Raw genomic sequence first — 13,945 nt, forward strand, 5'->3', positions numbered from 1 at the left:
ACAAGTATTTTGGGAGAACTCTTCGTCCCAAGTTGATGCTACTTCCAAACCTTCCTGTCTGATATCATCTTCTTTTCTTGGAACTTCATGACCGACGCATGGTCTTGCTACCAACGTATGTGTTCTTCATCAACACATAATCTCCTCTCAATTAGCCTTCATACACTCTTCTTTATGTCCTTGAAGAGAATTTGAGTTCTCATCTGAAGTCCTTGGCCCTATTTATAGGCGTCCAAGATTTCTCTAAGGTCAACACCTCCTACTTGGTCGCATGTCCAACTGACCTTTCCTTACACTATTAATGCAACCTTGCGTCATTGCAATCCAAGGTGTCTTGCTCCTCTTTTACCAATGCATAGCCCTCAAATTTTCATGTCTTCTTGTGTATCCACCTCATTTGCTTAAGGCCTAAGATTTCTTCCCAACAAGCCACATGTCCGGATGATGACCTTGAATGCGTCCATCCAATCTCCTATGCGCCCATCTACCGCAATGCGTTCATTCACTCTCATATGCGTCCATCCAATGTCATATGCGTCCATCTAACTTCATATGCGTTCATCCTTCATATGCATTCATCTTTCATATGCATCCATCCTATCTTTACGCCCTTGAGGTGTCTTTTAACCTCAACATAACATCCTTCAAGCCATTGCCGCCTAGCATCTTCCCTCATATGCGACCTACTAACCTTGATTGTGCCATCTCTAATTAACACAATCCTTACCTTGTGCATCCCATTGATGCAACTTGGTCGTATATGCTTAGATGCTCACAAGGCTCATATTTGGTCGTATACCCTCTATCGCATGGCTTACCTTCGCCTTATGCGCTCAACTAGGATTATGACCAACCCTCTTCCACATGCCTCGGATGTCCTTGGCACATAGCACATCACCAACGCATAACCCTATGTACCGCAAGCCTTAGTAACGTAAGTCATTCCACTATGCTCATCATGGCTCGTCTCATCGCCACATAGCTCATCGTCTAGTACTGTTGCCGCATACCACCAACGCATAGTATCGCCGCATAACACCAGCACATAGTGTTGTCACATACAATCAACGCGTAGTGCTACTGTATACCATCAACGCGTAGTGCTGTCGCATACCATCAACGCGTAGTGCTACTGCATACCATCGACTGCATACCTTTGGCTGCATACCATCGGCCACATACCTTCGGTCGCATACCATCAGCCGTATACTCGATCAATGCGTGCGCGTACCATCGGCCGCATACTCGATCAATGTATGTGCGTACCATCGTCGCATACTCGATCAATGCGTGCACGTACCATCACTACATACTCGATCAATGCGTGCGCGTACCATCGCCGTATACTCGATTAATGCGTGCGTGTACCAACGCCACATACTCCACTACCTTCTCAAACATAGGTTGCCATATGTTTGCCCTCGCATAGCCTTTCCTCTCGGCCATACTATAGCCTCTTTCAACGCCCAAATAACCTCTCAAATATTTATGGCCAATGCATGGCCCAACACCAATACTTAGCACAAGGCCAACGCATTTGTCTAGTACTTAAGCCATTTCTGCCTTGACTTTCAACGCATAGTTCCTTTTTGGCATTATACTTATCCAAATTTTCACTAGTTATGGCTTATTCCAAAGCTATTCAACAATCTATTTAAACACTTAAAATTTTCCTTCTCTTTAACATAGGATTTAACTTTCACTTAGTTAATTCCCTTAATCACCTGCTTAAATAGGGAAAATGGAAATCCAGGTTTCACATTGTGGGGTTTCTTATTGAGTATTTTATACTCATTCTTTCTCTTGTTGTTGTTTCAGGTAAAGGTAGAGATGCACCGGCGATAAACAAGCGGAATCCGTGATTGAGCCACTAGGATTAGTTTTATGCTTCTGCTCATGAGATTTAGATTTATTTTTCATATTTTTCTTAACTTTCAGTTTTGATGTTTGAAACTTACTATTAAGAATTGTTTTCAACTTATTTGTTATCATTTATGATTTATGGATACCCTATTGTTGTTTTTAATATTTGAATTTAATGAAGAGCTTTTGAACTTACCTTATTTATTTACCATTTATTTCACTATAAAAAGGTGTCGTTTTAAGTTTCATGTATGCACGTATTTAGTAACGGCCTAACTTGAGTCCTAGGGGGTTGGGTCATTACAATCTATTGCATTTTCCATCGAGCAAACTCATTCACAGACGAATCGGGTCTTGAACTGCCAGGAGAAACTCCATCATTTAGTAATGTTGCAGGTAAACGATCGCTTAGCACACATTAGACGGTAGAGCGAAAAGCTAAACGATCGTTTAGACAACAATAAGGCTGTGAAGCCTGATCGTCTAGGTGATCACTTAATGCGTGAAGAGGTAAACGATTTACCCTGTGATTTGCTCTGTGATCATTTAATCAATTACTAAGCAATGAAGCTTGCTAAACTAAGCGATCTTCTAGTGCACGTGTGTGTTAAACGACACCCGAGCATTCGATACTCAACGGTCGCTTACCCCATCGTCTACACAACCTGATCAACCCTTGATCGTCTTCTTCCTCGAAGAACAGCAACCCTTGCTATAAACTTCTTCACGAACGACTCAAGACTCAAACTAAATTTGAATTACAGACTCGATAATAATTAATTATGCCCAAAAACGCAGGAACCTTTACAAATAACCGAAAATTCAAAAGAATTAATCAAGCCGAGGTTTCATCCCAAAAAACTCTATTAATCTGCAAACAATTTAACAATTAAATAGAGAGCAGATATGCACCCACCATGAATGTATATGCAACTGTTGCATCAATGAAATTGGAATATCAGTAACTGGGCTCTGATACTAATTGAAAGAACTCTTAAACAAGAGTATCCATGAGCGGGTTTGGATCTTTCCTATTTCATTGTGACCGAATTACCACACACACATTCTAACAAACAAATATGCATTGTAACACTAATTATAGGCATGCTTTAACAATTAAAATACAATAGATTGAGTAAACGTACTAGTTGAATACAATCTTCACTCGAACTCAATCCAACGGAAGTGACTCCTCTACGGTCCTTATCGCCCAGCAATCGGTCGCCTAACAACACCACGATTGTCTACATGAACGACAGCGTACGAACAAGCAACAATCAGGGACGACACCACCACTCGAATCCCTTGGTATTCTTGGAGTGAGAATCCAAAGAGTGGACTTTGATGGAATTGGTAGAGGGAGAAGGAAAGGACGATCATGTAGTACGAACAAGCAAGTGGGAGATAGTAGAAGACTATCATATAGTCAGGTACTTGTCGTTTAGGAAAAGGTACATGATCGTGTAGGTTTTACTAAGCGATCGTTTAGATCTACACAACGTGCTAAATGATTGTTTAGAAAAGGTAAGCAATCGTTTAGAAATCACGTACGATCGTTTAGTGCGTGGGTGTGCGATCGTTTAGGCAATGGGCGCTATCGTATAGGCTCTCAACTAAGCAATCGCGAAGTTTCCACACCGTAAGCTAATTTTCAAACTCTTTCCTTTCGTGTCTCACAAAAATGAAAATAATTTTCATTTTATTATTCAGTTACAATAACTGAAAACAATCTTCCCACTTTCACATGATTTAGGAGAAATTTTTGGTCAATTATCACATAATCGACTAATTAATTAATAAATGAATATAATCATATTATATTCTTAACCTATAGTTTGATATCATATATCTACTATAGTAATTTCTCCTCTACTTGATATAAATCATATTTATATCTAATTTCCTCCAAAATAATATATCTCATATATTTAGTCAATTATATCATATATAATTAACCAGTTCAATTATATTATATATAATCAAACTCTCTCTTGTCAATTTGAACATTTCAAACTGACCAAATAACTTATTCTCGAATTTATCCAAGCTACCAAGGGGACCTTATGAACCTGTGGTTCGAAGCTCCAATGGTACGTGAATAGCTGACTAAACTCTTTAGCCATGAGATCCACCATCCATTAACTGCCAGACATTCCACTAAAGAACAATAGCTAAACTCTTCTTACCACAGATATATTTCTATGTCCATCGGATATAACCAATCATGAGTACGATGACTCTTCACAGATGCTCGTAAGTACAACTGGGCCAATTTACCGTTTTGCCCCTGTAGTTACATCTCACTCCTTAAGTACCACTAATTCCTCCAATGAACAATACAACATAGTCCAACTATGTGTGAATGCCTCTCGGGCCAAGAAAAAGTGTGTGGTGCCACATCGTTCAAGCCCTAGAATCAGTCTTTAAGGGAGTTATCTATCTACTTGCCATAGCTTCGGGAAGGAGTGAATTCCATTTTGTGTAGCTAAGTTTCCAGCTCCCGAATCAGACGAATCCCCAAAATGGAAGGTTTGAGTCAGCAACCTGGCCACTCGCACCCATACAAATCAAAGAACCACCCTCAATGGTAGAAGTTCCCAACTCACTCAGGATTGAGGTCATGTTACCTATGGTCATTCTAGTGAAGTGAAGTCTCTATCATGAATAGTGTTATATAACGAAACGTTAACACTTCATGGTCAAGTCTTATACAAACTTTTTGTATAGGACACCCTCGCTCGCATGTTCCATACACGAATGATCAGGATCAGACCATCTGTGACAAATCACAACACTTGTGACCATTCTACAAAGCGAACCGCATCCGTAGCATTACCAGGATAAGGTTTCCCTCCTATATCCATATACTACAGACCATTTTAGTTATCGCTAAAGATATGATCCACTTGTATGTCATCACATACATGCTTAAGTTATATACAGATAACTAGGGATTTTAGGTTTATTGGTTTGTGGTAAAGCAAATAAAACAAACAACTGAGAAAATCAAGAAATGGAGTAAAATATCATATATTATACATCACAAGCATTCGTACACACTGTTTACAAACTATAGGACACGAGACTTTAGGACATCAACCCCAATAGACCAATGGTTGGTCATATCGTATAGCCTCAGATAAATGATCGTTGGGATTTGGCTAAAAGATCGTGTAGAATTTTCTACGCAATCATGTAGTATTTACTAAACGATCTTTTCGCTAATGCTAAACGATGGGGTAAAGTGTTTGCTCTATCGCGTAGCGTTGGTCGCCCGATCGCGTTGACCCTAGAGTTAAACGATCAAGTGGGAGCATTTGATGCTCATCATTTAATAAAAGACGCACACACTAAACAATCGTGTAGTTAGCATGCTTCATCGCATAGTCACTAACTACACGATCATGCAGTATACGATACCTCGCGCTTGCTTAGCAATCGTTTAGACGATTGTGGTTCATCGCATCATTGTCGTTTAGATGATCATTTAAGGCTTGCGTTATACGTTGCGCGCTATACAATCGCGTGCCTCATGCTTCATCGCATAGTAAAGGTACACGATTGTTACTAAACGATCGTTTAACTCAGGAAGCGTTGGTAAACGATTGAGTAAAGCGTTTACTCTTTCGTGTAGGCGATCACAAGGAGTTTGGTACATGATCAGTGGAGACGCGTTTCTTCGCCCGAACAGTTCAAGACCCGGTTGCCTATTTGAACTGGAGACTCTTTGCTATTTGTAATAGTTAACTTTATTTTTTAGGATTTTGAGGCTAATTATCCTTGTTCATCAACTTTTATTAAATGTACATATGATGTATGTTGGTTTATATGTCATAGTGTATGACATATAGATTTGAAACCCACCTTAGGTTGTGCAATTACTCATGCATCATGTATTATAAGTGTTATAATATGACATGATGAAATTACAAGAGAGCATGCACATGCATCATGAAATATAAGAGTTATATTTATGCATGCAGTAAGCATATTCATGCATCATCTTTATATTATAAGAGTTATAGTATAAGGGTGAATGGAAGTATGTTTGCTTGGTTCGTTGTTGTGTTATATAAGTGTTATATAAAAGTAGTAATGAATGAACAATGCATGGAGCATGACACTTAGGCCTAGTTGTAAAAGTTATGGATGCCTTGTATGTCTTTGCTTCACATTGTGGTTGATTTTGGTTGTTTCTAGTTATAAGCGTTATAATGGAAATTAGAACTAAAATCGATAAGAAAGAGTTGCATACAGACTTAGGGTGAACTCATGTTTTAAAAGGGTTTTAAAATTGGATTGAGATAGACCTAAGTTCAAGGTTCTAATACGATTAGCTACCTAAGTTTTAATTTTTTAAATTGGTTTAATAGGATTAAATTGATTGGCATAAAAGATTAAAATTGTATTAAATCTATCTATAAGGGACCTTTTGTCTAAGGCAGGTTCTGTCTAGGCTAGGATACCTAAGCTGACGGAAACGGAACACCCCTACCTGGGAACTTACCTGTAAAGGTGAATTAGATAGATTTTCTGCAAGCATATGACAGTTGATCAAAGACTCCGTTAAAGAGTTTAATGGATGATGATCAAAAGTTGTTCAACTTTCCAAGGTAAAAGTTACTCTTGGGCAAACCTAAAAAGTCACTTAGTTAAAATCCTTAGCCGTGTTTTTTCTAAGTAAACTAAACCCTAAGTTATAAAATACTTAGTGGAGAAAGAGATATATATAATATGTCAATGATTCCACTCACGTTTCTCCCTGAATGTTCACATCGTGAGATTCATACTTGGCCTCATGGTGCCCTGGGAGCATTCCCTTTGGATGGTGTTTGCATGAGTCAATATCAAGGTGGACAGAGAGAGTATTTATAGTAAGTGGGTGAAGGGTGTGTGTCAATACATCCTGCGGTCTCCTTCATTGGTTTGCACCGTGAGATCATTCTTGCACTCCCTCGTGGCGCCCTGGGAGCGTCCCCCTTCGGATAGGTTTTGTGTAGTTGGTCAATATCAAAGTGAACTCCAGAAATGGATAGGGTCACTTTAGTTTTTGCCTCAATCGGATTTTTTCCCTTCAGATTGGCTACTTGGAGCAGAACTTTAGGGCCTAGAATGACGGGTCACACTTGGCCATTACAATATGTGACATAGTTTAGGTTTGGGACATGGTAAGTATTTGACAAAGTTAAGGTGGGTGTGGCCACAATATCAGTGTGAGAATACACGTACAATTTTCATTAGTGGCATGAATAAGGGTAAGTGATGAAGCAGGAGTTGAGGAAGAGATAAGTGAAATGTTAGAGGTTATGTGATTGCAAAAAACAGAATGAAGAAGTCAATAATTACCTAATGTAACCACAAAGGTTGGGGAATTAGAGGATAACTTTTGAAGGGTAATGAGTGAAAACCTAGGAGGAGAAAAGTCATCCAAGGAAGAGGTAGTAGAAGTAATAAATGAGGAACCACTTTAGGTAAGTTCCTTGGTTGATGGATCTACCTAAAGGGCTAGGTGGTCAAGTAGGACAATTGTCCAAAAGATGACCTTGTTTATGATAATATATGCACGTAATTATAGAAAAAGTTACCATATTTATGGTCTTGGAGATTAAAATTTGTGTAGAGGATAGAATCATAAAGTTTGGCCATTAGGAATAGTAAAAAAAGTAATTGAACCAAACTACTAAACCAAATCAGGCTTCACTAAACCAGTTGAGTCAACCAAACACTTGGACCAAAATAGACTGAACTAAACCAACTAGTTTGATTGAATCGATTAAATTTTAGGTTTTTACTATTTTCATTCTAAGTGTTCTAATTTCAAAAGGGCTGAACAGACGAGCAAATCTGGAATATGAACTGATCGACATATCTAAACGGTAAGGAATCGAGTGAATGCATGACAAGTCTGAATGGTACTAATGGATCTTGAATGACACGAACTAAACGGATCTGGGAGCAAGTACGCGGATGCGAATTGATCGACATAAATGGATCTAGGAAGACACAATCTGAGGAACTCTCTTTTGTGTGAGTTCGACACTAGACGGTGTGCATACGATGAACAGATTTGAAGCAGGCAGGCGACATGGACAGATCTAAGCACGACTAGATTTGTGAAACAATCGGATCTGGAAGTAGGTGTAGCATCACGAATGCGTCTGAGTAGGGAGCAGGCACGATGGATCAGATCTAGGCAGCGACGGGTGTATTATAGATCTTAAGCGAAATCGTCATAAACAATAAATCTAGTCGGTGATAGGTGGTAGTTGATCTGGTCAGTGAGAAAGTATGGCGGAGACGATGACGACAGTTCTAAATGGTAGTGGCTGGTGGCGACTACAAGTTTAAGAAGAAAACAAGATACAAAACCGTAGATGTACAAGCTCTGATACCATGTTGATGAATTTGAAAAAGTATCATGGGATCTCAAAGGCCCTTCGATGGACATTTGATCTTTGGTTTGTGGTGCCTAAATTTCACTAAACCGACCTTAAATTTGAGCTACAAGTTAAGTTTTAAGTTTTAATGATCAAAATTTAGGGATAAAAAAAGTGATCTTTTTTCCTAAAAATGACAAAAAAAATTCAAGCTATGTTAAAGTTGAAAATTTTCGTAAAAATTAAAAATGTGAAGTATATATAATATTGGTAGTAGTTCATTATAACTTTTGAGTTCATTTCGATAAGGAAAATTGGGAGAATTGTTAAGATGGAAAATTTGTGAAGGTGGAAAATTGAAATGTGAAAAGGCCAAATGGGCAAAAGGAGTTAGAATTCATCCAAGGGTGTAGAATTCATCCAATTGAGAGCGGAAGATTAGATGGGGGAAGGGAAGATTATTCTAGAACCCTAGCCCACGTGTCATAACCTAACCCTCACCTTTTCTTCAAAAACCCTTCGTTCTTCCCTTTATCTCCTTCAACCACCAAACTCTTCTCCCCCAATTTCCCAGCAACTTCTTCCTCTTCTTTCTTAATTCCACCCGTTTCTCTTTTATTTTGATTCCCATTTTACCTGTTTCTCTGTAATTTCTTCTTCTATGGCTGCCTCCACCGCTCAGATCCATGGCCTCGGAGCTCCCTCCTTTGCTGCCGCTTCCATGCGGAAATCTAACCATGTCTCTTCACGCACTGTGTTCTTCGGCCAGAAACTTGGCAATTCTTCTGCTTTTCCCACCGCCACTTTTTTGAATTTGAGGAGTAACATTAGCCGTAGGAATTCTAGTGTCAGGCCATTGAGAGTTGTTAATGAGAAAGTTGTGGGAATTGACCTTGGAACTACTAACTCCGCTGTTGCGGCCATGGAAGGTGGGAAGCCCACTATTGTAACTAACGCCGAAGGGCAGAGAACGACGCCATCGGTGGTGGCTTACACGAAAAACGGAGATAGGCTTGTGGGTCAAATTGCGAAGCGACAGGCAGTTGTAAATCCTGAGAATACTTTCTTTTCGGTGAAGAGGTTTATTGGTAGAAAGATGTCGGAGGTGGATGAGGAGTCCAAACAGGTCTCCTACCGAGTAGTGCGCGACGAGAATGGAAATGTGAAGCTGGAATGCCCCGCGATTGGAAAACAATTTGCCGCTGAAGAAATTTCGGCTCAGGTATAACTTACTTCTTGTTCTTATCATCAAACATTCATGTTGGTTTCTGATGATGTGGTTGATTTTAATGGTGAAATAAAGAGATTTATCATTTGAAAGTACTTAACATAAGATGTCTGTAGAATACTGGATTTGCTTATTGAATTTAAGTTTATTGATGGATTATGTAGAAGACACTCCATTACTGTGGCACGCTGATTGGTGATATTACTTTCCTTTTGTTGTGTTTGGCGTCTGTTTAGGTCTTAAGGAAGTTAGTGGACGATGCTTCCAAGTTTCTGAATGATAAAGTAACCAAGGCTGTGGTGACAGTGCCTGCTTACTTCAATGATTCTCAAAGAACGGCCACAAAGGATGCTGGTCGTATTGCTGGTCTTGAAGTTTTGCGTATTATCAATGAACCCACTGCCGCTTCATTAGCTTATGGATTTGAGAAGAAGAGCAATGAAACTATCTTGGTGTTTGATCTTGGTGGGGGTACTTTTGATGTTTCAGGTATATGTATATATATAAAACTTTATGGCTTCCTAATTGCACTTGTCCCTTGTTCGTTGCTATATCTCACTTACTATTACATAAGGAGGCACAACAATAATTCTGGAATCTCTTCTGTTTATAGTGCTTGAGGTGGGCGATGGAGTGTTTGAAGTGCTTTCTACATCGGGAGATACACATTTGGGTGGTGATGACTTCGACAAGGTTGGATTGATGTTGGACTAGTGGATTTACGATACTTCTCTTTTTCATCATCATTAGGTTGAAAAATTTGAACCTCTTTGTGTAATCTGCAGAGGATAGTTGACTGGCTCGCTGTAAATTTCAAAAGGGATGAAGGCATTGATTTGCTGAAAGACAAACAGGCTCTTCAGCGGCTAACTGAGACAGCTGAGAAAGCAAAAATGGAGCTGTCATCTTTGACCCAGGCCAACATTAGGTACATAACATGCCATATATCCTAGTTGTCTATTGTTGTCCTGAATTTGTTCGTTGTTTCTTTAATTTAAATTTGATATTACACATTGGTAATGGGAATCATCTTTCAGTTTGCCTTTCATCACTGCCACGGCAGATGGCCCCAAGCACATTGAGACCACACTTACCAGGGCCAAGTTTGAGGAATTGTGCTCAGATCTTCTTGATAGGTACCTACCATTACTACTTTTTGTTATCTATTTATGTTTAATCTTAAAGTATTGACTGAGTCATCGAGGTCCGGAGGAGTTGAGGGGAGTTGAGTTGTAAACTTCAACTCTTTGTTTGACCTGAGGAGTCTGTGGATCCCACTATTAAAAAAATCAATTTTATACCTTATTAACTCTTTATAGACTTCATAACTCGTTGAAGTTCACACCTCTACTCCTTACCCCCAATGACTCCCAGGGTTTGTTTTATTATTTTTTTTTAATATGATTTTAGATAAAGGAAGGAAGTGGCACAACCGTCTAATGTATCATATTTGTTTTAATTGATTACTTAGGCTTAAGACTCCAGTTGAAAACTCCTTGAGGGATGCAAAACTCTCCTTCAAGGATATTGATGAGGTGATCCTTGTGGGTGGATCAACACGTATTCCTGCTGTTCAGGAACTCGTCAAGAAGATGACTGGGAAGGAACCAAATGTCACTGTCAATCCTGATGAAGTTGTTGCTCTTGGTGCTGCTGTTCAGGTTGGTCCGGGAATGCGCTCATTTGTTTGCCATTTTGTTATCTTTCTACCTTAACCTCACTTTCTGGTCATAACTATTTAATCTGTTGCAGAATACTTTGAAGATTAATTATATTCCATATATTATTTTCTGTTTATTAGCCTAAGAAATATAATTAAAAAGTATATATTAGTGATTAACATGAAACAAGTAATTAATTTTTTCTTTAAATAATTATTTATATAATTTAATAATAATAGTTGCATTCTCTATCATTCTACTTTTTTTCCTTGAAAAATAGAGCAACTCTGTTACTTATTGTTGACATATGAATCTTTTTCTAATCTTTGAAGTTTAAATGAATGTGGAGTATGATTTTAACACACAATATATAAGTATAATAATTACAAAATTTTGTTTTGAAATTAAGGTAGTAATTTTTGGTTAGCAAGTATGAGCATATTAGTTTAAATAAAGTTGTTATGCTATCAATCGACATTTACAAATGTAATAAATATGATCTGTGGATTATTGTTGAATACAACTTTTTGTTTGTAGGCTGGTGTTTTGGCTGGTGACGTTAGCGACATTGTACTATTGGATGTGAGTCCACTATCTTTGGGTCTTGAGACTCTGGGGGGTGTGATGACGAAAATTATCCCCAGAAACACTACACTTCCTACCTCCAAGTCAGAGGTCTTCTCCACAGCTGCTGACGGTCAGACCAGCGTGGAGATTAATGTTCTTCAAGGCGAACGAGAATTTGTGAGGGACAACAAGTCACTTGGTAGCTTTCGACTAGACGGTATTCCCCCTGCACCACGTGGAGTTCCTCAGATTGAAGTCAAATTCGACATTGATGCCAATGGAATCCTCTCAGTTACTGCAATTGACAAAGGTACAGGCAAGAAGCAAGATATCACCATTACTGGTGCTAGCACATTGCCAAGTGATGAGGTACGAGCTTTTGTGAGCAGAAGTATAATTAATTGATTAATCTTGTTAACAAACATGAAAAAGAAAAATTGTATCGCCCACAGGTGGAGCGGATGGTTAGCGAAGCAGAGAAGTTTGCAAAGGAGGACAAGGAGAAGAGAGATGCTATTGACACGAAGAACCAGGCTGATTCTGTTGTGTATCAGACAGAGAAGCAACTGAAGGAGCTTGGGGACAAGGTGCCTGGGCCAGTGAAGGAGAAAGTGGAATCAAAACTTGGGGAATTGAAGGAAGCAATTTCAGGTGGCTCAACTGAAGCCATTAAGGAAGCTATGGCTGCTCTAAATCAAGAGGTGATGCAGCTGGGACAATCCTTGTACAATCAGCCGGGTGCTGCTCCTGGAGCGGGTGCTGGCAGCGAATCAGGGCCATCAGAATCAACGGGCAAAGGACCTGAAGGAGATGTCATCGATGCCGATTTTACTGACAGCAAATGAGAAGATTAAAATTGGTTTTTCCCTCAATTCTGAATAGAAAATTTTGCTCTCATCGGGCTCGGATTTGTATTTCGATTTGATTTTTGTGGGGCAGTATCGGATTGGGATGTTGGTTTGAAAATTTGAGAAAGGGGTAGCCACTGTCCCATGATATTAGGCTTTTATAAAATAGGTGATCTCTGTAAAACTAAAATGCTTTACATGGACACTATAAACATAAATTTGAGTGGCAGCTGTAACTTCCAAATTTTGCCATAAGGTGGTTAGCCCACATAATCTGCTAGTTATTTTTTTCTTTGTACTCTGATCTCAAAGGTTTTTCGTTGAAGACGACTTGCACTATATCCCCCAACATGTGCAGGCACGAAATATTAAATTGAGGAATACATTTGAGACAGCTTTTTTTCCCCTTAAATTTTGGTCGAAATTTCAAATTTTGATGAGAATTTTGATTTTTTAAGCAATTAGGGGCCATGGAAGTTTTCTAAGGTTACAGAATTATCTTGATCACATGAATTGTATAGTATTTCATATCAATAAGCAAATTTTCAAGAAATCATTGAAAAAAATAATAACATATATTTATTTTTTAATTTTTTTTATTGAATTTTACATCATTTTACTTCAAAATTAATTAATATAAATTTTGTTTTTTTACCACGTAAAGCTTTCATTTTCAAGAAACCAAAATTAAGAAAAATAGTAACTTATATTTATTTCTAACTTTGTTCATATCTTTTTCTATTGAATTTTCACATCAATTTAAGAAACTAAAATTGATATAAATAACATATATTAATTTTTAATTTCACTGGTTAAATATATGATAATTAATCTAAAATCTCTCTTGGACATACGTTGGTGGGAAAACAGCGTCGGTTATTGTAACCAAAGAATAAAATGGAATTTGTTTTCATTTTGAAAGTTTGGAAAAAGATCGGAAGGTTTTGTGTTGATGTGGAAACGTAAACGATCGCTTAAAGTCAAGAGCCTATATGATAGTCACTCAGCGCTTAAACGATTGCTTACCTAACACCTAAACGTTCGTACACTAATTCGTAAACGATCGGATAGCTTTCCTAAACGATCATATAGTGTGTCGTGTTTGTTAAATAATCGCCTACCTTTTCTTAAACAATCGTTTAGTAAAACCTACACGATCGTATAGTTTCTTCTAAGCGATAAGCATCTAGCTATGCGATAGCTTCCTATTCTCTCCCACTTGCTTATCGTCTACACGATCAGTTCTTCTTCCTACCTCTATCAAATTCATTAAAGACCACGCTTTGGGTTCTCACTCCGAGAATACCTAAGGCTCCGTTCTGGTGGTATCGTTCCTGTTGCGTTCATTTGTTTGTGGTTGTTCATGTTGCTGTAGCCGACGCATCTGCTGGCCGTTTGTTG

At 38.5% G+C, this 13,945-nt stretch overlaps 1 protein-coding gene across 1 annotated transcript; it reads left to right on the plus strand.

Annotated features, from left to right (window-relative positions):
- Window positions 1–8,764: 8,764 nt before the first annotated feature.
- Window positions 8,765–12,840, plus strand: LOC120067078 (stromal 70 kDa heat shock-related protein, chloroplastic). Its single transcript, XM_039018468.1, has 8 exons — window positions 8,765–9,462; window positions 9,705–9,957; window positions 10,082–10,161; window positions 10,254–10,396; window positions 10,506–10,604; window positions 10,940–11,129; window positions 11,667–12,065; window positions 12,149–12,840. The coding sequence occupies exons 1-8, from the start codon at window positions 8,902–8,904 to the stop codon at window positions 12,539–12,541; spliced, it is 2,118 nt and encodes a 705-aa protein (XP_038874396.1). The 5' UTR covers window positions 8,765–8,901; the 3' UTR covers window positions 12,542–12,840.
- Window positions 12,841–13,945: the final 1,105 nt, after the last annotated feature.

The sequence above is a fragment of the Benincasa hispida genome, chromosome 12 (genome assembly GCF_009727055.1).
Source record: "Benincasa hispida cultivar B227 chromosome 12, ASM972705v1, whole genome shotgun sequence".
Classification (NCBI taxonomy): domain Eukaryota; kingdom Viridiplantae; phylum Streptophyta; class Magnoliopsida; order Cucurbitales; family Cucurbitaceae; genus Benincasa; species Benincasa hispida.

Bases quoted from the DNA above. Each gene is read 5' to 3' on its own strand.
- LOC120067078 (XM_039018468.1), top strand. From the start codon at position 8,902: ATGGCTGCCTCCACCGCTCAGATCCATGGCCTCGGAGCTCCCTCCTTT. The intron at 10,162-10,253 runs GTTGGATTGATG...TGTAATCTGCAG, and splicing joins GTGGTGATGACTTCGACAAG to AGGATAGTTGACTGGCTCGC. The intron at 10,397-10,505 runs GTACATAACATG...ATCATCTTTCAG, and splicing joins TTGACCCAGGCCAACATTAG to TTTGCCTTTCATCACTGCCA.